This window comes from Pogoniulus pusillus, chromosome 9 (assembly GCF_015220805.1).
Source record: "Pogoniulus pusillus isolate bPogPus1 chromosome 9, bPogPus1.pri, whole genome shotgun sequence".
In the NCBI taxonomy this organism is placed as follows: domain Eukaryota; kingdom Metazoa; phylum Chordata; class Aves; order Piciformes; family Lybiidae; genus Pogoniulus; species Pogoniulus pusillus.
Genome location: NC_087272.1, coordinates 22,130,427 through 22,156,889, shown reverse-complemented (window position 1 = coordinate 22,156,889; position 26,463 = coordinate 22,130,427). Strand labels below are relative to the sequence as shown.

The 26,463-nt window shown below is 40.1% G+C and overlaps 1 protein-coding gene across 7 annotated transcripts in view; it reads right to left on the bottom strand.

Moving 5' to 3' along the window:
• Positions 1–26,463, bottom strand: part of GALNTL6 (polypeptide N-acetylgalactosaminyltransferase like 6) — a 430,986-nt gene that overhangs the window by 1,734 nt on the left and 402,789 nt on the right. For 4 of the 7 annotated variants that reach the window (XM_064148861.1, XM_064148862.1, XM_064148864.1 and 1 more), the window contains 3 exons: positions 20,795–21,016; positions 12,419–12,535; positions 5,137–5,286 (listed from right to left, as the gene is read on the bottom strand). In XM_064148861.1, coding sequence (XP_064004931.1) covers positions 5,137–5,286; positions 12,419–12,535; positions 20,795–21,016 — 489 coding nt within the window. Of the gene's footprint in view, positions 1–5,081; positions 5,287–10,322; positions 10,858–12,418; positions 12,536–20,794; positions 21,017–26,463 lie in introns of those variants that run through there. The other 3 variants (XM_064148863.1, XR_010303417.1, XM_064148866.1) reach the window with 3 other exon arrangements.

Sequence of the window (26,463 nt, the reverse complement as noted above, 5' to 3'; positions counted from 1 at the left end):
AGAAAAGCTACTTGTCAAATTGATTTAAAGCTCACAAAACTCCTTTGGCTACTAAGCAACATACAGAAACCTCTATTTAACAACAGGTACCCCACATCAAAAAATTAAGTGAAAAATAACCCAGCAAACCAATGAGAAATAGTAGGTATTCAAAAACACATTTGAAAAAAGAAAGAGGTTTGTTTGTTTGTTCAGTTCAGTAAAGATGAAACAGATTCATTGCTGGGGTTGTGAAACACTGGTAAAGTACCATGCCCTTTTTTTATATTAACATGTGCAACAAAGAGCAAAGCCTAAAGCAGCTTGTGTGCTGGCTGAGGGTAATGCTCTTACATCTGTTTTTCAGAAACACTGGTTTTCACCTCCAGCATCAGCTTCGTCCACCAAAACAGTGAGTAAGCACACACATACAAGACTGCAATTCAGAGGGATGCCTTCAAAGCCAACAGGACTAAAGCAAATGAATATAAACCTTTCCACTATGCTGTGTTTTCTCCACAAGGTGAGTAGGTAGGATATTTCAGTTTCCAAGAAGCACCTAACTGTACCACCTACAAAGGGCTCTCACCTCCTTACTAGGAGGTGTGTCTGAAAGAACTCACAAGCACCTTGTGTAACTTGGCTCCCAAGGCAGCTATCTGCACCTTGCCAGATCCTCCTGTCCTTCTGTGAGAGACTGATTGAACGACCCTGCCCACTGTGGAGCCTTTGAGGAAGGTGACATCTGGTTTTTCTTGCACTATAGCTGGTCATGAGGGTCAGCCAAGTTATTAGGAAGCCAAAGCTGGAATACTAGAAGCTTTAATAGGTTAGCTGGTAAAAGGAGAAAGGAAACAGCTTCAGTACCAAAAGCATGCTATGAAAAACACTTCAGTCTTTCTGAAGAGAGCTGGCAGTCTTTCTTCTCACAGAAATATCCAGGGGATGCAATTTTTGAGTGACGCATTGTTGGTGCTTTCTTTAAGAAAGTCTGCTTATTAGGAGAGAAGAGTGTCTTTCACACAGTTACCACTCTGGAAAACGTCTAGCTGACTTTGCTATGTAGAAAGGCTTATTAATTTATCATCTCAAGCTTGAACTGACCTAAGGTCAAAGCCTGCTGCTCTTACAGATTTCAATGGAAACAGGCTAGGGACTTCAAGGGGGAACAATTGTGTGCACACCAGAAAAGAACTTGCCAAGAAGAGAAATACATAAATTCCTCTTCACACCAATATCAAAACCCACAAGAGCTTTTGTGGAGTCACTTCTAACATCAGAACAGCAGAGTGATATTTTTTTTTTCTTTTGCATGAAGGCAAGCCTGAAGATTATTTGCAGAAGGAGAAACTTGTCCATAAGATAATGGGCCCCAACAGTTCAGGGGTTTGGTAATGAGACACAGAGCCTTTCATTTCTTCAAGGTCACTGCTGTAACTATAGCCAAGGTCAATAGCAACTGGAAGTCATTATCAGCTGGTGGCTGCAGTAGTTTATCTGAAATTAGTTGGTAGGCCCAGCACAGTTTCAGCAGGACGGATGTCCATGTGATAAAAGCCACTATCACAATGACATCTCTTCAGTTGTCTGAGGAATCAATCTATGCACTGCATGAAGAGTGAACTTACTTTCACAGATTGTCCTTGAAGCTGTCAGGAGAACCTTGGCTGTTCTGGGCACAGTTTTTGACGTTGTCAGTCTAGTGTCTATCATAATCGCCAGGTTCAGGGTAGAATTTTGTCTAATGAAACTGATTTTGCACAATGGTTTCTTTTTAAAGACCTACTAAACCAGCCCTCTCTTGGATGCTTGCACTCTACAAATAGCACTAATGGGACTAGGGCACATAAACTGAATCATACTTTATCAGAACCAGGGTATTACTTGTCAACCCAGAATAACGCTACACTGAAAACCAGGGGTGTATCCCTTCACTGGGTGGAGTGGAAATTTGTAGGCAGCTGTTGATTTTGGCTCTGCCATATTTAGGAATCTCAAACAGAGTCAAGGAGATGGATTTAGCTTGGGATGACACTATTCTCTCAAATCTTTATCATTTCAGGTTATTTACATTTATCTAAATTCTCATGCTGCTTGCATCATCGATGGGAACCTCATTAAAAACAACTTAATATCAGAGGCTTACTTGAGTTTCAAATGCTCAGTGCTCAGATGCAGTTTAATTACAGTAGGAATAAGAAAAGTTTTTTGACTATGTTTATTAATGGTAGTTTTGGTATCACTCATCTGAGAAGAATTCAGTTTGCACACTCTGAAACTGCATGAAATGAGAAACAAAATGCAGGATAAGCACTCCTTACCCAAAGTAAATATTAATGTATTTTTCTTGCCACTAAAATATTTAAGGTGTTTTTACTTGCAAATAGACATATACAGGTTCTTAGGGTTTTTATGCTAGAAGAATACAGAATATTGTAACTGCCTGGCTCCAAAATTTATTTGCAGCACTTTGTAATCACTTCACAGCCCTAACATCTTACCAGTGGCTTGAGGATGCAAATGATCATGAGAAGAAACTCAGAAGAATTAAAATCTCTTCTCTTCTAGTTTTATAGGAACAGTATGACAGTGTTGTAAGAAATGCTTCATATTAAGTATCTTGAAAGATACTGACAACAGGGTCATTTTTCCTAAAAATGGGAAGGATTATTGGTAGGATGGATCTGTGACCATTAGGAAGCTACAGCATCTGTAAGTGGCCCAGAGAACAGAACAGAGTTGCTGACCCGATCTCTCTTTTTTAAAACGAGGCACTTCTTGCTTAACCAGACTGCTATCATTCTGGGTACACTTTTAGTAGCACACCATCCTCTAGGTAAAGGCCTCTACTATAGATGCAGTTAAACTCCTATGACACCATTTTCTTGGATACAGGTTAGGCTTTTTTTTTTTCTTTGGCGGGGGAGAGAACATATAAATCCTGTTGCCAAAATGCTTTAGAAACTAGGTTAAGAATTATCTCATTAATATTTCAGTGCTGTAGCACCAAAAATCTCTACTGTAAATCTGCCCTGTATCTGAGGAAACAGACTGTGAAACACAGGCCTGTCTGGATGTGCTCCTCTGTGATCTGTGTTAGATAATATTGCCCTGCTCTGGCAGGGGGGTTGGACGCGATGATCTCTTTGGGTCCCTTTCAACATCCTGTGATCCTATGATTAATTAACTACTTATTCATTTAGTCTGTAGCCAAACTAAAACTAACCCTAAAGAAAACTATATATACGTAACTATTATTTCAATGCTGTTTCTTAATGTGAAGGTTTATGCAAACTGATCAGTTTGCTCTTAGGTTGGTATTAAAAGTTATGTCAGTACTTTCATCTTAAGAAAATTTTATGGTGTTTCTTGCTGAAATGGAAGTGCCTGCCTTGCATTGAGAACTTTTATGAGTCCTCTCATCCTTCTGGAAATTAAAAACAAAGCTGTGCAGTGAATTTACTGGAACTCACACTGCATGTATTTTTTTAGATGTAATTTTTTTTTGTATCTGCTGTATTGTGTCCTCATCAAAGGTGGTAAGCCTTTTAGAGGGCACCTCCATTCCTGCATTTTGTCCTATGAAATGGCTACATTGAACACTGACCAAGTGCTAAAAGTATGTGTCACAGTTTGAGCAGAACTGAAGTGAAAAGAACAGGCTAACTGAATGGACTTGGATCATTCTGGTAAGGAGGCACAGCTGCAGTAAAGTGGCCTTGGGAGGCTGGCAGAGAGGCTGCTATCTTAGCTGAGCTGTGTGATGAGGGCTGGCTGGTCAGCCCTGGGAACAAGCAATGTTGTGGCTAAGTTGTTGCAAAGAGGGATTAAAGGGGGTAGTTGGTCAGGTGTGCCTCTGTGCATGTGGACAGCCCATTCCTGCCTATGTAAGCCTATCAAAAGCAGACGCCCCTCTACTGAACTCCACTCTACAGGTATCATGCTTAGCTTCAATGAATGCATTGACCATGACGCATCAAATTGGTCTAAGTCCGTGTCTCTCTCTCTCCCGTGTGGCCTAGAAGAGAGGCCAACTCAATGGGTATGGAAGCTTTTTTCTCACAACTTGGGTAGGCAAAAAAATTAACTAGAAGTATTTTGAAGGAAGACAGTATTATTATGCTATTACAAAGCCAGACACACAGCAATACAGTCATGAAAATTTATATCTTCTAAATACTTCTGGAAAAATCTTGTGGTGGATCCTCCAATTGCAACATAAAGAGGGGAAAAAGCATAGGCTAAGTAGGCATTCAGAAAAATGGTGGGGGGAAGTTTATTTTTAATGATTCTGAATTAGTTTTCTACTATATTTAATTTCAAACTAGAAAGCAATATTGAGGTTTATTCAGCAAAGATCAGCTCCTGGTACTTTGGCCTCAGATTAGGGAAGATGGGAGGCAAGTCATGGTGGGTAAAGAGAAGGATATGCAAGAGGAATCTTCAGCACTTAAGAGAAATGTATGTCCTCATCCTGTATGGAATACAGGGTCTAGTGGTGATTATCTTTCATCAAGGCAACTTGCTGATTAACCATTTAAAAAAACCTAACAGCCTTGGTAGGATGTTTTATCCTAAATTAGACTCTGACAGTTCCTACTTTGACCTCTTGTTTCCAGTTATTTATAAAAAGGGGCAAAACCTCAGCAGATCAGAGTAGTGTCTAAGCTGCTTATCTTTAGTGTATAAACTCCTGCTTTTGGGCTTACAGCAGTGCTTTTAATGCTGCATTGGGTGTGGGTATTTCTTTTTTCTTAATGAGCTGTTTCTGCCACTTGTAATCTTTAAAATGCAGTAAAATAATATTTAAATTTTAAGAAGCATTTCTTGCTTCTGTCACATTGAATGAAACTATTTCTCATAGTGCCTCTGTTAAAATGACACAGGCATTAATAAGTGCCAGAATGGTCAAAACACGTTTCAGGGAACAAATCCAGCACAGATACCCTCTGTGCTGGTTAAAGTTCATTTAAATTTGACCTGAAAAGCTGAGTGCTCAAAAGAAACATACTCTAGAGAGATTACCACAAAATTAAATTGGAATAAGATGGGATGGATTTTAAAACAGAAGTCTGACAGGAAAACACAAGCCTGTACTGAACTGAACATAGGCTGAAGACAGCCTGAACCTCTGAGATGCCCCACAGTGACTCCAACCTTCCTATAGCTCCAGTGCTGGTTTCCCTTCATTCCATGACAGTCATACAGTGTGACAGGGCTGCTGTGTGAAATGGCATCGAAGCAGAACTTCCTGGTGTGAAGTGGCTCTCCAGGGCGGATGTCTTCTCTCCAACCGAAGGTGAAGAGCTAGAAAATGAATTGGGCAACAGAATGACCTATTATTAGCAAACAATGTCTAAACCCATACACAATGCTTGATTCATGTTTCCCTACTTGACACATCCCAGTTGATGGTTAAACAAGATCCTGTCTGTGTAACATTCAGTGATGCCAATTGTGTTAAAGTGCTTCAGTGGCAATGCAGAATATGCCCCAAGAAGTCAGAAACACTGTGGAAGAGAATAAAAAAACATCTCTGGTGATGCAGTGCTGTGGAAAGGAGAGGGTATGCTGCATTAAAGCCTTTAGTTACCTCAGTTAAAGCAGTACTTGTATGCATTAGGACTACAGCTACCTAGGACTCCAAAGCTGTCTAGAGATATTCTCCTGTCATGGAACCTTTCCCATGTCTAATGAACAGTTTAGTTCTGTTTGTGTGGAACGCTGTTACCATATCCTCTCACTTTCCTCTCAAAAACAACACACATTAAATGATCCTAATCTTTTTACTGCAAAACGCGTGAACTACAGCTAGCTTGTTAAAGCTCTTATTCTTCTTGTCGGAGAGGAACTGTAGAACCTCACAGTTAATAGAGGAGTCCTCAACTGGACACCATCTGTTTGAAATGATGCTGTGACACTGCAGTCTTTCAATCAGCAGATGAAGGTGATGGGTTCTGTGATAGGTCTGACAGCACCAAATTTAAAGATGCAGAGTGCATTTTCCTTTCTCAAGGCCCAATCCTTGCAAAAACGGGTTGCAGGTTGTAAATTACTAACTAGAAGCTCTGCTGAGAGTTGTGAGGTTTTAGCAATTTCTTTCTTTCACTAGTTTCAGTGCTATTTGACTTTGTGCAGGACTTTTGATTGTCCACAGTATAAACAGAAAGTTAACACTGAGGAAGTGACACTCTCTTTAAATGAGCAAACTTTGCTAGTGGAGGCTCTTTAGCTGTGCTGTTTCATGGAGAACTGCATGTAGCTCTTTATCCAGAGAAGCATGTCTGTGCTCAGTCTGCCTTCAGCACCACAGCTCATCTCCGGGTCATTTGGGTCCTTATCTAGCACCCTGTTCCCTGCAGGGTGTACATTCCCTGCTAGAACCAGTATTTACAAACCCATGCACAGTGACTTGTGGGTCTGACCCTGAACACTTCCGTTGTGGTTTCCAGGTTTTAACACTTCCATTGCGATAGCTATCTGCTTCCCATAGTATTCCTAAAAGGTGTATCTTTTAGGAAGCTTCATCTTCAATGCTCTACCATCATTCCACATTTGAGAGATACTATCATTTCCTTTGCCCTGCAGACACAAAATACAAGCATATATCTGAAAATCTGCTTTTTCCCTTATGTGTCTTATTGTAAGCCCTTGTTCTGTCTGTTAGCTGCTGTTGCTCCCTGTTCACCTCAGTATAATAGGTTTTCTAGACAGCATTTTCTTAACCCGCCCCTGTGCCCTGTTTATTTCTTCTTTCTCCCAGACAGCACTTTGTATTTATCTGCAGTGAAATGCAGTGGACAGCTTTATATTCATTTTCACAGCAGTTTCTGCTTTCCAAAAGGCTAAGTCTTTTTCCACTTTTATTGTTGCTTCTCGGAATCAGCATCATGGACTCCCTACAAAGGTAACATCATTTCACAATTGAAGACAGATCCGGTACAGTAAAAAGCCATGCTGATGTTTCTTTAGAAAAGGAAAAGCCTGAGTTACTTTTCCTTTAAGGGAAAAGCAGTAAAAGCCATTGTCTTTCTCTTACCTTTTACTTTTCTACAGCCAAGTAATAAACCTAGAGTTCAATGCGATGAATAACAACTACCTAGAGAAGTGGTGTGGAACAGTGGTTCTGCAGTATTCTTGCTCATCATTGCTACAACAGAAAGCTCCTCTTGCTCATCTTTCCCAGTGGATGGCTCTCCAAATTTCTCATTCTGTGCATGACTGGTGAACTGAGGGGCCAATTCCTGCTGCTCTCTGGACCTTGGCCAGAGGACTACTACCCCACTGAATGCATCAGTACACCTGAAAAAGCTCAAGCTAGCTTTTAAATCAGATCATACTGATACAGGCTATCCCTTTGCCCTTTCCACTCCTACATGGTTTCTGAAGACCATCAAGACCTGGTAACAGATCGGTTTTTATTCCCTTCCATTGAAAACCACAGTCTGTAATACTAGATCTCAGTGTTTAGATTAGCACAGATTCTTTTTCATCCTTGCCTCCTGTTTTGTAAAACAGTTTAATTTTTAAATGAACAAACATGTCTTTTCCTTGTTGATACTATTACAAATTCATTAGAGGCAGCAACTCAGTTTTAGGACCAAAAGAGAAAAGAGGAAGAGGGAGGAGGAGGAAAAGGAGTGGAAAAAATTGACCAGAAAATTGGTTATACTTTTCTATATACCAAATTAATATTAAGATCTTGTCTATGATAGGTCTTAATTAATATTAATAACTACTATTAAGAAAACCCCTTTTCTCTGCTTCACTCAGTCCTGCCTACTTTCAATTTGAAACAAGGCTGCACCTAAACTTCCAGACATATTAGCAAACAGCAGGGTCATTCCTCACCTGCAGGGCTGCTGCTCCCTGCTACACATGAAACCCTCTGTCCTGGCCCAGTGGATGTTTATTCTCCTACTCTGCCTTCTCTCGTACAACACAGCCCCAAACCCCACAATCCTATTATCTGCATTTGCAACCAAGCAACTTCTCAGTTCTCATGTTTTAACTTTTCGTGCAGCTGAGCTCTGTCATTCAGTAACTGAGGGAACACATCTTTCCAGGTTCATCTGTAATTGGCACGGGGCCTGAAGAATGATTGCCTGATACAGCCATTGGCTTGGGATCATCCATAGGACAAAGGCCCTTTTGATACCATGAATGCTTTCCAGCCTGACAATGTTGCTCAATTAGTCTCTGCCTGGCTGGGGTCCATCAGCTGGGTTGTGCTTTGACTACAGTGTTATAGACTTGAGCAGACAACATGTGCTCTGCACAAAGATGAGATGCCACATTTCAGAGCTGGGCTCTGACTTGACCTATACCTCTAAGAAGAGAAGAACTGCTTGTCAGCCTACTCCCTGGTCAGGCTGGGGGACCTAAGAGAGGTATGCCTGTCATTTTCCTTTACTGCTGGTTATCAATCCAGTGGAGCCTTCAGCTCCTCTGAAGCTGGGAATTAGTTCTGGAAAGACAAAGATGGAAGAACTCCATGCTGTGCAATCCTCCTGTCCCTTTTCTTCCCCTCTGTGTTTTAACTTTGGGGAAGTTTCCAGAAATCACAGAGACAGACATCCTCACTTCCCATTCTCTTCCTGTTCACCAAAAAGACTGCAAGTGCCACACAAGCCTTTTGTCTGCTGTTGCCTGCTGGGGCTTGCACAGGCATGGGTTGGGAGGTCTCATTTCTCTCCTTGGGGCTGCTAAATTGCTGTGTCTCCCAGCCCTGGTAATGTGATGTGAATCAAGTGGCATAAAGAATCGTATCTCTAGCAGCGGTGACAGCACTGACACCTGCTGCACTGGTCACATAGAGCTACTACCCTTTGCCACTGTGCCCTCTGTCAATTTATACTACAGGTTAACAGACCAGTTCAGTGTCAATCCACACGTTTTGAAATATGATAATGAAATGTGTGATATTTTCATTCATACTGCTAGTTTGTGCTGGCATACACAGAAATCATGTGGGCCACAAACTCAAGAAGATCTAAGCAACAAAGAGGATTTCTGTGAGGGTTGGTCAGGTGTTCATCAGTGCTTCCCAAAATATTTAATATAGAAAATCTTCACAGTTTACTGTGATGGAAGTGGAAGATGACACTGGATCTGGAGCATGTCCAGAGCAGGGCCATTGGGATGATCAGAGGGCTGGAGCACCTCTGCTATGAGGACAGACTGAAAGAGTTGGGGCTGTTCAGTCTGGAGAAGAGGAGGCTCTGATGTGACCTTCTTGTGGCCTTTCAGTATCAGAAAGGGGCCTAGAAAAAAACCTGGGGAGGGACTTCTTAGGATATCAGGGAGTGACAGGACTAGGGGGAATGGAGCAAAGCTGGAGAGGGGTAGCCTCAGACTGGATGCGAGGAGGAAATTCTTCATTATGAGAGTGGTGAGAGCCTGGAAAGGGTTGCCCAGGGAGGCATTTAAGGCCAGGCTGGATGGGGCTTTGGCCAGCCTGCTCTAGGGTAGAGTGTCCCTGCCCATGGCAGGGGGATTGGAACTAGATGATCCTTGTGGTCCCTTCCAACCCTGACTGATTCTATGATCCTTTCTCCTCAGCTATCTGAGATGCCTCCTTAGACTGTGGTCTTACATGCACTACAGATAACATTCCTGACCGAGCAGCATTTGGGATCAAAGAGAGTTTGTTGAGAAATTTCTATCAAAATACTTTTGTGGAAATGTTGTCACTTGTATTGACTGTCACCAACATAGTGACAGACTTTGCTTGCAAGGCTGGAAGTTCAGTTTTTGCCCTGCATCTTCCTGGGCAGCAACAGAGCATGGTGCTGTTGCCCAGGTACTAACATAGGGTACACAGTTCCTGCACTGGCAGCTGAGGGAAATTTTGGGAAGAAAAGGAAAAAGGATGTTATCTTGGTTCTGAAAAAAAGCCTCCCAGGCCCTGCATCAACAAAAGTGTTTTTTGCCTTCATAAATTAAACATTTTCAGAGTTTTCAGAAGTGAAGGTTCTCCTCTGAATGAAATATTTTGCACATTCTATCCTATTTCTACTGGGACAGAAATTCTGAGTTTCAGCCAGATCTGCAATTCTTTCCTGTCTTTTTCAGCTGGCATCTTTAAAAGCTGTATCTTGCACAGACTCGCCCTTGAAATCTGTTAGGCAGATGAATGTGTCTTATTATAGGAGTTTCTCTTTGTTTCTAAACTAATCCAGATGCCAGTGGGTTATTACCACAACTAAAATGATGCAAATAAAAGTTGTCCAAATAGAGAGTAATGGATATTATATCAGGTTTTATCTGGTAAGACAAGAAATCATATGAAAGTGAAGCTAAATTTATTCATTTTTAATTATAAGTTATATTTATATGTTTTATTTATATCTATAGATAAATTATACATTTATTTATTTACCTAATTACCTGCTAAAGATTCTTTAGCATTTCTCACGCTGTTTCTAGAATTCTGATTAACAGGCAGTTAAATGACCAGAAACTGTTCCAGTTAGTGGGAATAGCAACCCATTGGGAAGGGAAAGGGGAAGGGGAAGGAAGAGAATAAAAGAAGACGAAAAAGAGGAGAAGAAAAAGAGAAGAAGAGAAAAGAAAAAGAAAACACAAAAGAAAACAAAAGGCACACCACAAAAAAATCCCATCAAATGACTCGACAGAAAAGCAAATGGATGGCGCTGTGGGTTAAGCCGAGTTGCCGCCTGTCTGGAGCTGCCCTCTGCCGCCTCGCTGCCGATTTGCATCATCACTCGCCCGCATCCTCACATCAGCCAAAAGAAATCACTGAACCGAACAGCAGACTGGACGGAATAGGTTGGTTGGGTCTTTGCAGACCCGTCCCAATACAACTGCATCGCTCTGGTGGAATACACGTTCCCTGGCGGTGCTCTCCAAGCTGTCCTGCAGGGAGGAGGAACATGCTGTTCCACACCAAGCTGCCAGAATAGTTCATGCTGGCCCTGGGGCACATCGAGCACAGATGTGCTTCAGGCTTCCCAGTTCTGGTTATGTCATCTGAGATGCTGTTTGGTTGAACTAATTTTGTGCTACATTAACCCTATTTTAATGAAGTCACCTTTCAGCATTAGTATAGATTGAGACCTTTACATCCAGTTGCAGTGCACTGGAAGACAATGAAACACAGATTTCTTCCCATCCAGCTCCATTTGCATCCTTTCCCCTGCCTCACAAGAAGTTATTTTCTCAAGAATATTTTAAGTTTTCATTTTCTCTGTTTTCCCTGCTAATATTTTTATTCTCTCACGTTTTCATTCAGTTTTCTTCCCTCCTTCCTCCTGTCTTTGGCAGTCTCAGGACTTCTTCTCTTCTTGAGGAAGATTTGAACACTTCAGTTTGCAGATTTTAAAGCTGCAAAGCACTTTTGTGGTGTGGTCTAAACCACACAACTTCATTCAATTAGTTGTTTGAATTACTGGATGTCTTTTCAGGAAAACAAGATTATATTTATCTACTCTCAGCATCACCACTCTGCTGCATCTTTGCTAGCTATGTGAAAGATGCCTTCTCTCAGTGACTCTTTTGCCCCACCTTGGCACTTAGCTAAACTGTGATCATCCTTCAGCTTCTGCATTTCATTCACATGCACCTCTCCTGCTGCATTGCTCGATATTCTCAAAGAATGATTTCTTGACCTCAACACTTCAAATGCTTCTCAGAACTCCTCTCTCTTAAGCTTTTAAGCTTTTCAAAAGTGCCATGTGTGACTGCCAGGTAATTTTTTTCCTCAGCATTGGGAATCTTTTCTAATTTGAGACTTTCCTGTGTGAAAAGAATGTTCGCCACAATTGCTAATAAATGGTTAGGTTGTACTTTACATCCAGATTGCCTTTGCTCACATTGACCAGACTGACAGCCTCTGATTCATGATCCCTTTCCTATGGCACTCACAGCCACAATGAGCACAAACCAGACCTCTTCTTGGGTAGGGAGAGTGCTCCTGAAAGTTAATATTTTTCTACCCAACGAACCTAGATAAAAGCTTTTCTTGACTCTTTATCATCTTTTGTCTTTGTGAAACCTTTTTTCCCCCTAGTTTTTATTCTTTTATCTTGCTTATGCCTTACACTCATTTAAAGTGGAATGAAAGTATAGATGCAGATAACCACTAGAGCTTTACAAGGTACTCTATTTAAAATATTTCCAGGTAACCAAAATCAACATCTTTTTATGACACAGTGGGGAAGAATGGGACACCAAGCAGCTCTTCAGGCTCAGTGATTCTCTTTGGAAATTAAGATGAACACACAACCCAGGTGTGGTTGGAATTCCCCAGGTCATGGTAAAGAGCACTTCATAAAAGCTATTAAGGTCAGTAATCATTCATGAGGTATTTCTACACCCTGCTTTGCTTTAGGAAAATAAGCCCTTAGAGAATCATTCAGGAACTGGAAAACAGCAGCAACAATTTCACCCTGCTTTTCTCTCTCAGCTGTTAAAATACCTGTTCATGTGACCATGTCCGTTCTGAGCCATCCTTCACACAGATGTCTAGCCTCAGCTCAGTCCCTGTGGCTCCATGTTTACTGTCCACACAGAGATTGGCTGCTACATTTCGAATCTGCAAAACCAAGCAGCAACATTTTGCATTAAACCAGGTTGCGGAATAGAGATTCCAATGTTAATGGGTTAGGAGCTTAGCTCCTAAAGGATACAGACCATTAGTTAGATAAAACTGGTGGGAATTGGTTTTTACAATGTAGAGACCCATGTTCTGAAATGATCTATTCTTTTTGGGAGCAGCTTTAGAACCAGCCAAATTTGAAAGAGTCTGCCTAACAAATGAAAAATAGGACTGTCTGAAATACTTCCAAGCAAAGGAAAAAAGTCCAAAAAGTTCAAAGCTTGGTCTGACTGCTCCTTTCCTCCTACCAGAGCAGGAATGATCAGCTGTATTAAGATGAAATTATTTCCGTTTGAATCTCCCACAGGCTTTGAAGTTCTTAAAAACTCAGGCACACTCTGTTCCAGTCCTTGTTCTTTGACGCAGTAACATTGTCATAGATAAGGTCACATACCAGTGCCCAAAGTGCATACAATTAAAAAGTACTTAACAAATCTGTTACTATGCTTGCCCATGGGAGTTCCTTGTGCTGTCTTCATGAATTCTGCCTTCTGCAAACATTCTGCAAAATTACTGCACAGTAATTTATTCTTAAAAGGAAAATCTCATTTTTGAGACTAAAGAAACTAAGTAGTAATTGAACTGTGACTCAGCCATACCAGTTATATACCTCTGCTGCCATGTACATTTTTCTGAAGGATTGGATGCAAAAGGAGCAGTTTGCCCACTGCTGCCAAAAGGAATAAAATCCCAAATCAAATACATACACATTTATTCTCAAGTACTTTGGTTGGGCTACTTAAAAATCCTTTGGACACCTCTAGAATTAAGAGAATTGCTTTTAAAAAACTTACCTTGTCAACAAGATGCACAGAAACTAAAGTGCATGCACATGCATGGAAACACACACACATTTTTTGTGTATAGCATATAGAAAGGAGCTCCATATTTTGACATTCTGGCCACTACTTTGATTCTTTTTTTTCTTCTAAAGGGAAAATCTAGATGTTAAATGGAGATACAGTTGAGCTGACATTTGTATTTTTCCATGGAAAATATTTTAGAAGCCACTGTTATTTCCATATTATGTTAGACAAATGTAAACATTGCCTCTGCATACCTCATACAGATCCAAAGGAAGGAAAACTTCCCAGAAGAGCACAAACCACTGCAAGGAGAGAGGCAATTCTCATGCTTGCAAGACACATGGGAGAAGCTCCTCTGCTCTTTTTTTTTTTGATTCTGGAAGACTGGAATTGTGTCTATTCATCATAATCTAAGAAAGATTTAGACAGATGGGAAAGCAACAGAAAGTGGAGAAAATGTAAAAGCCATCACCTTCATGAAAGGTTTTAGGAATTGCATTTGTTTAGCCCAGCAAAGTGAAAACTGGGCAAGTGATGGAGGAGTGCGACTGACTCAAAGAGCCTTTGAGTCTTCACCAGAACTCAAGGGAATATTCTTCTAAAACCTGGACAAGGGCATATTTTCTTTTTTCCAGTACAATAAAAATTGCTATAGGTGAAGTATAAATGCTGGCATTTCATTCACACAGCCAGGTGCAAAAACCCAGCACTGAGCAGTCCCACACTATAAAGGGTCATGTTAGCAGAAAACAAGATGAAAGATAGCTCTCAACGACACTGCCTTCAACTTCTTATCATCCAGCCAAAGAGACAAGAAAGAATAATGAGAGGAATAAATTTCAATTTTACATTTTAAAAGTTTCATGTGAAATATCTACTCCAAGTATAATTTTCTGGAGTGTTCAATCACTCCTCAGTGCACTTCAATTTACACCATATAAAGAAAGACTGCTGGCCTAATACAAAATTAAATGATGTATCAGTTCTGTTCTTAGAGCGTGTGAGCTAATTAAAATGGAGCTGCTAACAAGTGACATTAATAATTTGGGTATATTTATGTGATTCATAATTGTAAAATGACAGTGGATATACTCACTCCATGCCCAATGAAGGCTTACTGGATTAAGGGGCTTTCATAATTTTGTCTTGATGGCATCATTCCATCCCATTTTCAGTCATTTGGACTGTGTGGTAACTGTGCTCAATGCATTGCTGGAAAAGAGTTGAGCTGAAGCTACATTTACTTCCTTCACTGCTGAAATATGCCTCCTCTGTTCTTAATTTCTTCTCCCTCTGCCCCTGAAAGGTTTCCTTGAGATAGTTTTTCCTCTGTTTTGTTGTAGCTTATGCATTAGCTCATTCCTCTTTGTTGGTTTTACTCTTGCTTTCAATTGCAGAGGGGTTTGTTTTTCATTTTCTTTCTTGTAATAGAGGCATTTCAGTTAAATCTGTGCTTTTGTTCTCTGGTGTTTCTGTGTGGCCTTGGCAGTTGCTAGAAACTGAACTGTGCCTTCATACTGCTGCCAGAGCTACAGGGAATGTTCTGTCAAGCACTAACACCACAGGGCCTGCAAATCCCCTAAGATGCTTTCATGGATGAAGGAAGGAAAGGAGAAACACAGCAAAGAGATGATTTCTTCTCATTTCTACATCAATGTGCATTTGAACTGCCTTATTTCCAGTCACACAGCACAATGGAGTTTGGAGGTTTTGACGTTATGAGTTATGACTAGCAAAGAAATAGCATGTCCAGCAGGGCAAGGGAGGTGATTCTCCCCCTTTATTCTGCTCTTGTTAGACCCCACCTGGTGTACTGTGTACAGTTCTGGAGCCCCCAACACAAGAGAGACATTGAACTGTTGGAGTCAGTCCAGAGGAGGGCCATGACAATGATCAGAGGGGCTGGAGCACCTCTGCTATGAGGACAGGCTACAAGAGTTGGGGCTTTTCAGCCTGGAGAAGGCAAGGCTTAGAGGAGACCTTGTAGTAGCCTTCTAGTATCTGACAGGGGCCTACAGAAGGCTGGGGAGGAAATATTTACAAGGTCTTGTAATGCCAGGATGAGGGGTAATACATTTAAACTGGAAGAGGGGAGATTTAAACTAGATGTTAGGAAAAAGTTCCTTACAGTGAGGGTGGTGAAACACTAGAACACGTTGTCCAGGTATGATGCTCCCTCCCTGGAGGTGTTCAAGGCCAGGTCAGATGAGGCCTTGAGTGGCCTGTTCTAGTGGGGGATGTCCCTGCCTATGGCAGGGGGTTGGTACTAGATGATCTTTGAGGTCCCTTCCAGCCTAAGCCATTTTATGATTCTACAGATGGGTAGTCAGCCTAACACACTCACAAATCCAGCGTCCCTCTATGTGCAACTATACACGCTGGGGATGATGAACAAGAGACAGATTTTACCACCCTTGTAAAACCATTGTGTTGAGTTGCTACATATAAAGATTATTTGCTGAGCCTTAAATGCTATAAATTATACACACAGAGAAGCACATGTGGGAAGCATGCTTTCATGGGGCATGTATGGGCTAACAAGGATGCTTAGAAGTGATCTTAAAGGCAGTTTTGGAGTTAAATAGGTTTCAAAAAAGCAAAAGACACTATACGTAAGTCCTTAAGAACACTGAAATGCCTGCCCAACACATACTGGGACATAAGGTACTAAAGCTGTGGGCTCTGTAGTCCTTATAGAGAGGCAGGTGAAGCTCTCCTTAGAGAGTGAAAGAGAGTCCTTATAGAGAAGGCATATCCTTATAGAGAGGCAGGTGAGACTCTCCTCAGAGTCTGTTTTCTCCCTCTTCTTCACTGGATGTGTCCAAGCAAGGATGTAGAAGATTCTCACAGTGCTACACGGTGCTCAGAAAACAAAGATCTGTCACCTGAGTAAGGTTTGTGCTGGTGTAGCACCTGAATTCTGTGCCTTAAACGAGGTAGTAAGCTGTAAGAGAAACTCACTGGGAAAGCCTAGATACAGTGATCCCTGGCTTTTACAAAAAGCAGTGCACTTACGTAACAACTACAGTTTGCTCTCTTTAAGTTATCCAGGCCCTGTTAAGAAGATTTTTCTCCTGAGTAGGGGGAGCCTTGAGATAGCAGTAGCTTCGCTAGCTGGCACTGCAATGGGGAAAGAGGAGCATGATGTAAGATGCCATCTGGAACATGAGAGGACAAACAGGCTGAAAGCCTAGACTTTTAGCTCTGAAAAAAACACAGTTAAGTCTTGACATTTGAATTGTCTGATTTGATAGACATGTATTCAAGGGAAAAAACATTTGGACACCTCTCAAGACAGGAAAACAAATAAACAAATAAATACTATTAGGGTTTCCCAGACAGTGTTTACATATTGCAGAATACATACTCTCCCAAATAACTTCACTTGTAGTTAAATTAATGATGGAATTTTGTGATGACCAGCAGTCATGTGATTTAATAGGCTCCCAATGGGGGAGGCAGGTTAGGATGGTTTAGCACTACCCCTAAAACACACTACTTGCCATTAGTAAACAACCACGCAATGGGAACTGCAAAACAATAGATGTGTTGATTAACATGAAAATCTTGTCAGAAAAGCAACAGTCTTCTGAGGGAAATTAATAGCTGGAGGCCACTGACACCTGCTAGAATGAATACTGAGATTTTAAAGCATTTTGTGCAGGGCTCCATGGTAGAGAGAAAATGACAAGGCAGCCTCCTCTCACATACCTCTATGTTAAAGCACAACAAATTTCCCCATTTCCTTTTAAGGCTTAAACCAGTGGTAAATCACAGCTTTCCAGGGCCCAGCAGTTATACTGACCAATACTCTTTGCTAAATCTAAAACTCTACAAGTTCACAGGCAAGTGAGTTCCTGCAGGATTTGCTGTTGAGATAGTGAATGATGTCCTGGTTCCTGCGGCCTTGCCATTTCTGTACCAGAGCCAGGCTGACACCAGTGGGCATCTGCCTTCATGCCTCAAATAAGAAAAGTGGCTGTTGCTTTTAGAAGACGTTAACAATGTTTCTTTTGCTTTTTTTCAAGTGAGCAGCACTTAAAGCCAGTTATAGTACACTGCTTGCATTCTCAGATAACTTGAGGGCCATCAATGTCTAGAGATCAAATATGGAAAAATGAGCCACCTTTCCTGTCAGCTGGATAGTAATTTTATAAGTATTTACCCTTTGTGTTGGCTGTTATTCAAGAAACAGTGAAGTCAATCACTGCCAAAGACCTCACTGAAGAAACAGGGGACCCTGTTATTCAATATGACACTAATCCCAATGGAAAAATTTGAGTGGTCAAGCTGTGCAGCATTTGGTCCATGCAGAGTGATGAATAGCTTTTGTACAACAGACTTGTGACACTTGGTGGGCTGAGGCTGACTCATTTAAGGTCTGAGGGTGACACTTCGGAAAAAGAAAGTAACAAAAAAAAAAGTAGTTACTTAAGGTCTTAGGTTTTAATCCTTTTTAAAATGTGCTGCTTGACTTAACTTCACGGGCAGCATTTTCATACCAGTGATGTAAAACAGTCCTGCAAAATCCACGAGTTCAGGACTGAGAAAGGAGTATTTTCAAGTCCTACAGCTTAGCACTGCTGCAGCGACTCAGAGACTTTCTGTATCGAATCACCAAAAATTAAGTCATGTTACAGCAAATGAAACAAGCTTAAGTATTTCCCTTTTGACTGAGTAAACCAACTTTTTTTTCTTATCTTGACTACAAGACTCATGAATTCCAAAATAAATGCCAGTGGCTGGCATTATATGATTGATTTAGTGTAAAATGTGTTTTCAAAGATACTGTTGGAAGCTGTGACATCTGCATAATATAGTCATACTGGATAACATCTTGTAGATTCATCAGTACTTCCTAAGAAAATATTTGATATTCATATGTCATCTAATGCAGCTATTCTTTTAACTTCCTTCAACAGGATTTTAAACACACTTTACAAGTAAATGATTGTGTCTTACAAAGAGAATGGGATGAGTAATACTGTTTTCCAAGTGGTAGCATACTTTCCAATATATTTGGAAGGGTAAGAACAAAACCTAGCCGAAAACTTTCATTTCCTCCATGGTGGGAGAGGGAAAGAGTATGGTTTTCTCACTCAGACACAGAACTGACAGTCTCACTAGCCTAAATGTGTCTGAATTTGCTGTTACGGTGCTTTAATGTGCGTATTTCAGATGTTACAAAGCAGAGTAGAACACCAAGGGAACATCCACCCTGCCAGCTACAAAGGACAAAAGGCACAAATATGCAGGAGAGATAAGGCCATGACAAGTGTAGTGAAGATTGTTTTTGGTTTTCCAAATTTCCTTCTTTTCCACTATGAACTGATTTTGTCAAGAAATGTATGAGTCAGATTTTAGATAAATGTGTTTGGAAAAAAAAAGAGCTCTGCAGAGGCTGTTTATGAGATGTCTGCTTTCACACTACATGCTTTTACTAGATAGATATCAAAATACTGGAGAAAAAAATTGTCTGAGTGCTTCATTGTTTATTCTTTCTCAGACTGGCATAGGCAAGCAGAGGTAAAGTATTTCCAAGTGGAAGCAATGCAGAGAGGGTACTAAATGACAGTCAGTCTTGGCACAGACATCTATTCTGTATAATCAGCAAGGTTTCTAGAACTGCTTCATTCTTACAAAGCAATAATACACAGTCTGTTTCCCTCTCTCAGCTTCTAATTATGACAGCCGTTGACCTTCAAGTTTGTTCAAGTTCCTTACAAGTGCCAACAAATTAATTAAAACCTCACAGGAATGTGACAGTCTAAGGAAAAAAAATAGAGCAGTAGGGCTGAACCTTCTCTTGTTATTTCAGAAGGAAAAGAAATCCTTTGGTTTTCACTTCTTTCCTAAGCATTCAATGAATACTTTTAAAGTACAAACCTGATACCACCATTGTGATCTGTGATTTACTTTTAAAGTTCTTGCTTTTATGCAAAGATTATATTAATAGTGCTGCAAAAAGAGTGAATACCTGAATCACAGTGTCCTCCATTCAGATCCTGTGATTGAATTAAGGACTTTACAGCTGGTCAGAGAAATGAGTATTTCATGATCACACTTCTTCAAGGATGCAACCATGTATGTGTGGAAGATCATAGTAGTAGTCATGGCACCTTGACCCTGCCTGACTTCTACTGGTAAACTCCTTGCCTCTTGGTATACTTTCCTTTCATAAAGTACCAAAGATAGAAGAAGCTTTAACAAAGAATTCATTATTTCCAGGAATTAGCAAACATGTTCCTTTGAATATTTGTAACTGGTAGCTTACAAAGAATTAAGGACTTCTACTAGCACAGAAAGTTATTTTTAAAACTTTATAGAAAGTTATTTTAAAAACTTTTTAGAAAGAAACTCTTGAGAATACTAAAGGCACCTATGTTTAGAAATATCCTGCATGGTCCAGCCTTGACCACTGAGGATATGCAGAGATGTAAGGGGACTTACCAAACGTTTTAGTCAAAGTTTCAACTTCGTCTTTTGGTTTCAAATAGAAAAAGTAATTGTCTAGGAGTTCCAAGAACATCTCCAGAAAATCAGAGAAGGCCAGAACTGACAGCACATATATTCCTATGGCTTTTAAAAAAGGTGGCATAATACACTGAAAGAGCAAAGCCTTCTTTATAAATCAAAATGAACTGAGGAAAAAGCCCTCTGCATGCCACCTTTCCATGGACTGAAACTGCTGTAGTTCCTAGGGGTAAAAGGCCACTACAGTTTTTCAGTGCAACTATGAAAGTAATTTCCTGTCCCTGGACTCTTTCATTTTCTTATACATATTTTCATCTCTTATAGACAAAACAAACTGTCAAAGGAAGGCAGGCTACAGCTCTGAGTGTGGGACAACTCTAATCATAGGAGGAGAGTTACAGCAGGCCGTTTGCATCTCTTCTGCTCTGGAGTGATGCTCAGATATCAACTTTGGTGTTCTCTCCATCCCCGTGCCCCCCAAGCATCAAATTGTATTTGCCTGCTACTGGTATTTGGTCATTGCAGCACCTACAGAATGCAGACCACAGGGTGAGAAAAGCCAGTCTTTCAAGAAGAAAAGTACTAAGGCTTCCTTTGTCACACTTGCATGTGTGAGCAACACAAAGCAAACTTAACTCCACCTACATACAACAGTACTCTTTTCCACATTCTTGTCCTCATTGTGCATGCATCTTATGACCTGTACACACAAAATTGCAATCAATTGTAAAAGCAACAGTGATAGTTCTAAGACATGACAGTTTCATATTTTAATGACTACTCTAGAGATTGTTGCAGACATTTGGAACTCCCTTAAGAACACTACTTATCACAGGAGCCAAATCCATAATTTTAGTTTCTCACAATGTAAACTGTTAGACTCATTTAAATTTCATCTAATTTGTGTATTCCTCACCTCCCCCCAGGCAGCAGGTGGAGGTTCCACAGGAGGATAATATTTGGGGACATCCCAAGCCACTGAAGCCATGAACCACTTGAAATCTTTACATTTAAGGTGCTTGCGAAGTTCCTTCTGGGCAGAGAGATCTCCGGTTGAGAGATGTCTGTACTCAGGCCGTCGCTGGTAAATGTACTCTGCAAACTCATCCATCCACGTCTCTGCCACGCGCTTCAGGTTCTGTGCCACAGAAAAAAACCCCAATCGTTACTTTCTTCATGCTTTAAGTGAATGATATTTCTAAGAGGGGGAATTAAACACAAAAAAATCAGTAGGTCACCCAACTTCTAAGCTTAGCTGGCCCACTTTCTCAGTCTTAAAACATGGATGAATACCAGTATTCTTTACAGCATTGAACAAACACTATGAAGTACCCTGCTTTCCTCCTGACTCTGTTTTCTTCTGTCTGTTGAATATCTTATTTTCCTTCATATTCTTTATGCATCTTCACATGTTTTTTTGATTAATAATGGATGCTGAACAGAAATTTTATTTCAGATCCTCAAATTGGTACCTGTATCTTAGAATCATAGAATCAGCAGGTTGGAAGAGACCTCCAAGATCATCCAGTCCAACCTATCCCCCAGCCCTATCCAGTCAACTAGACCATGGCACTAAGTACTCCATCCAGTCTTTTCTTTCTTGGTAGTTCAGAACCTAGTAATGCTCATGAAGGGCTTGAATTATTCCTTCTAATCTACTTTATTTTGCATTTGAATTTTCAGGTATCATCATACTGCTTAGTCACCTAGCAATTCCTATCTAAATTTTAGGCTCAGGATTTAAGTGCCGAATTGGTTTTGGCTGAGATAGGAATGAGTTCTCTCCATAGCATCTTTCATAGTGCTGTTTGGTAGTGCTAGCTGCAACACACCACTGTTTTGGCTACTGCTGCACAGTGCTTGCACACCACCAGGGTTGTGCTTTTCAGACATTCCCTGCTCTGGCCAACAGCTAGCTGAGGGATGGGCAAGATCCTGGGAGGAGACACAGCTGGGCCAGCTGACACAGACTCATCAAAGATGTATTCCATACCACAGGACATTGGCTGAGATACAAAAGCTAAGTGAAAGATGGAAGCGTGGAGACACTTGGTAATGGCTTCTGTCCTCTGGAGCAACACTATGCATACTGAAACCCCACTTCCTGGGGAATGACACAACATTGTCTGCTGATGGAGAGTGGAGAAAAACATCTTGGCTCTTGCTTTCATGCATGGCCTTTGCTTTCTCTTTGCCTTATTAAATTGTTTCTTTCTTGACCCACAGGCCTCTTGTTACATTTTCTCTCTCCCTTGTTCATCTATGAAGGGGAGTGATAGATCAGCCTTGATGGGAATCTGGCCCCCATCCAGGGCCAAACCACTACATGTACACATGTATGGATGCAAAAAATGAACCTGCTTTGCTCATTCTCACAGTTGGTTTTGCACTGCTTTTGGACTGGAAGCTTTGCTGTCCTGGTGTGCTATTCAGTCTGTGCACAGCAAGTAACTCTAAAGTGCAGCTGACCTGAAGCAAAGCATGTCATGAGACAGGTATCACAACTTGTGACTTTCTGCACAGTCTAAGACTATTTCTGTTCCATGAAACCCAGTTCTGTCTTATGTACCACAAAGTTTATTTCTGTTAGCATTTTACAGGAAAAAACTACCTATTCTGTTGCATAAGCATTTATGAAATGATAATTAAATGTGATGACTCAAAGGATAAAATAAAAAAAGACTTGTAAGGAAAAAATCCTGTATAGGTGAGACTGAAGAGATACATTTTATGGCTATTTAACATCAAAGAGTCTAGGTTGGGGCCAAATTCTTCTGTATTTTGTTTGATTTAAAATTCCTCTTGCAACTTAATCCACACAAATTTATATGCAGATATTGTAGTAGAGTACAGGCTTAGTTAATTCTGCATTTCCTCAGCTGCCAATAATCTCTTATCCCACCAACAAATCAACACCTCACTGAATGACACTGAGAGATGAGGGTGTTATTATTTGTAAAAACAAGACTGTAATATTTTTGTAATATTCTTTTTATAGAACACTAACTGCAAAATGTTGAGATTTGCTTTGTAATAAGCTGCTGGACAATATACATTTGATTATCATCAGCATAAGGTAATGTTTCTTTTCAGAACAGTCTCTGCATGTCTCTGCATCTAAGTAAGCCTGATCCTTTCTCTGATTTGCTTTCAATATTATTTTTAAAATTCCTTTCCTGTATTTTATTAATCCATGCACACTAAATGTCCTTGAACTAAAAAAGCTTATCTGAGTACAAAGACAGCAAGATATTGAACAAATTAAGTACTTTTAGCTGACACTGCAAGATAATTTTCTGTGTGCTTTCTTTCTGTGAAGCAAATACATTAAAACCTGCAAGGATAAAGCAAATAAAATTAAAGCAGTATTAGAATTCACAACACTTATACCCCTATTCCAAAATGGCTTGTGCCCTGCACAAGGTTGACTTTTGTTCTAATTTCATGAAGATTTAAATTAAAGTACAAGAATACAGGAACAGGGTAGGACAAAGAAAACCAGAACAAATTAAAGAACATCATCTAAATGACAATCTCACCTTTCTGGCAGAAACCCTGTAACGCAGAAATCTCCTGACAAGTGAAAACATTATGTAATGAGTTTTTGTAGATGAGTACAAGTATGAATGGTCACAATAAAATAAGAAGTCAAAGTAATGAAAATAGGTGTTATCCTTCTAGCATCTATTCCACTGTAATGCTGTAGTGTACAGCAAATGTACAATGCAAATGCAGGTTAGCATTGTTCTAGAAAATATCATACTGTTTTTTGCAATCACTTCATCTGATAATGCTATTTCCACATTTAAAAACCACTCTGCTAAAAGAACCATAAATTGAAAGTACAGTAAAATATTCTCTTAAGGAAAAATATTCAAAGTAACTCCATGAGCAATCTGCCTCATCAATGTTCGGAGCTTTTGCTATTTGGCTGCACTAAAATAACTTCATTCTGCTTTGGACTATTATAACTGAATAAAACAGGAGTCCAACAGAAATCTTGACATTACACTTGGTCACTACTTCAGAATTCTCATCCACCAGTCAAAACTTAATTTTCCAGTAAGTCGCTGTTTGGACTTTGTGTATGTGTGAGTAAACCCATTAAAACATCACATTACATCAACAACAACATAACAAAAAACCCCTAAACAGTTCTTCCCACCATCCCAAGTATCAGATACTTTAGAAAAATCTATTTAAAAACTCTGCTCCCCAGTTCTTCCAAGAGTATTATCTCCATCATATGATAAAACCTCTATATGTTATGCTTATCATGTTTATATACTGATATCATAAGCTGAACCCTTTGGAGGCACCTTATTGAATTTCAGTAGATTCCCTTTTTAAAAGATAAACTTGATTTGATAGCTGTAAATTTCCAGACTGTTTATAAATATGACTGTAAGCAACTCACTATCCTGGTGTAAAAGGAAGCTCTTTCTGAAGTTGTCAGTCACTATGAAGCAAGAACTCAGCAGCCAAGTGTGTTAGTTTTACGGAGGTTTGTTGGCTTTAGTTAGCAAGGATTTCTTCTCTTTATTATTGCTACACGAGCTCAGTAATCACCACACTTCCATTTAATATGAACACATTTTGAAAGCTAGTCTGGCACAAGTTCACAGGTTAAAGGGAAACATCATTTACATTCCTATTTAGAACATGCTAGCCTAGCATGTTCCTGGCAGGATGCCCAAGATAAGTGATTTCTTGTAAGCTGAAGAGTCCCATTTTGTGGCTGGCTGACAGCATAAAAGGTTGTCCTGTGCAAATAACCTCACAGGAACATAACTCTTCTCTGCAAATCATGTCAGTAAGCTGCTGGTCTTCTACTCACAATACGACAATAGAAGATAGAGGAGCATAACCAAAATGAGAGCATTCAGTCCCTAAACACTTTTAGGCCTAGGGATCAAGCGACTTTTACTGTAAGGTAAGGGTGTGATTTCAAGTCTTTTATGAGCTCCTAATGCTGCCCTTCCTACAATCTGGGTGAATGTCTGACATGGTGGAGAAGATGGTCACTTCCACTTTGTCTGAGCCTTAGATGAGGCTAAACACAATCTGAGTATGACACCATAATAAGTCCCACAAGTGGGAATTGTTATGAGTAGCTATCAAATCGTGACAGAGCCCAGCTGCAAAACAGGTGCTAAGCAGTTCAACGTTGTTAGGACTTTCCCATGTGTGTGCATGTACTGCCACAGAATTGATAGGTCAGAGGAGCTTAACAGCCTAACAGGTTAGGCAGCATTTTGTGAGTGCTTTATAGCATCACTTAAGCATTGCAGTTTCACAGTGAAGCTGAGCTACAAAGAATGTAGAACAAACAAAAAACAAGGTAGATTTGAATCTCCTTGATTTCTCTCTCTGCTATTCTTTGCATAATCTTCTAAAAGAAGCTCATTTAAATGTCAGTTTCTCAAATGGTACCAAGTATCTTTTATCAATAAAAAGAATCAGACCACACTTGCTTGGATTCATTCTGAATACCACATCTAAATGCATTTTACAAAGGAGAAAGTAAACATATTCCTACAGCTGAAAACTGCAGTAGCTGTTTGTTTGTCACATTCATTGTATGGTTACAGATGTCCAGATTGTTTACCTATGTCTTTTAACAGAAAAAAAAATTTAAAGGCAAAAATAAAAATTAAACAGGAGCAATCAAATGACAATCGATATGAATCAGTTACCTGAATTTGCAATGTAAAGAATTCACTGGGACATTTGTGATGGACATCTAAGGAGCTTCTCAGGACCTATCCATCACAGACTAATGGTAATTTGTTCTCTTCTCATTTTAGTGAAAACTTCCTGTACAAGAATTAATAAGGCCCAATGATATTTCAGTAGATGCATATTTCTATATGTAAGCCTGTGACAGCTGTCATCAAGAAGCTGTGAGATGCATATAAAAGTGATGGTAATCACACTAAGGCTGACATCAGCTGTCATCAGTTGCCCTTGTACATATTCTTGACATAGCTACATTTTGTGCCACTGTTACAATTTTACTTTCTGGTAAATCCTTTATTGCTGGCCTTACATTTAGACACATTTTCTTTAATTTGTATGAACTCATGCATTTAAGACTGCTTTTGCTACGCATTTTCACTCAGTAGTAGTCTACCAGACAGTAAGTTACAATGCCACTGATACCTGGACTTCAATAAAAAGAGTTTAAATCAACTTGACTGGATAAAGAGAAAAATGAGGACTTCTCCACTTGAAAAAAAATTCTTTATAGGCCATTTTGTCCCCCTCACTTTCTTTGGTGAGCAGGGAAGATACACATTCTGATCAAATGACTGTCTTTTCTTTTTAAGTATATGAGGGGATCTGTCATTCTTAAGTGATGTGATATTACTCAAATAAATGCAGTAAGAAGAAGGTAGATACCGGCCAAGAGAATGGAGAAGTGGAGTGAGGCAGAGACACATCAGAGGACAGCTTGATCAATACTTCTCTAAGCAAGGTTTAACTAGATTGGTCCCTTAATACAAGAGGGGCAGTTTCACATTTCATAACTGTGGCTGGTGTGCTGGCCTGCAATGCTTACACTGATAAGCTGTACTCTATTCT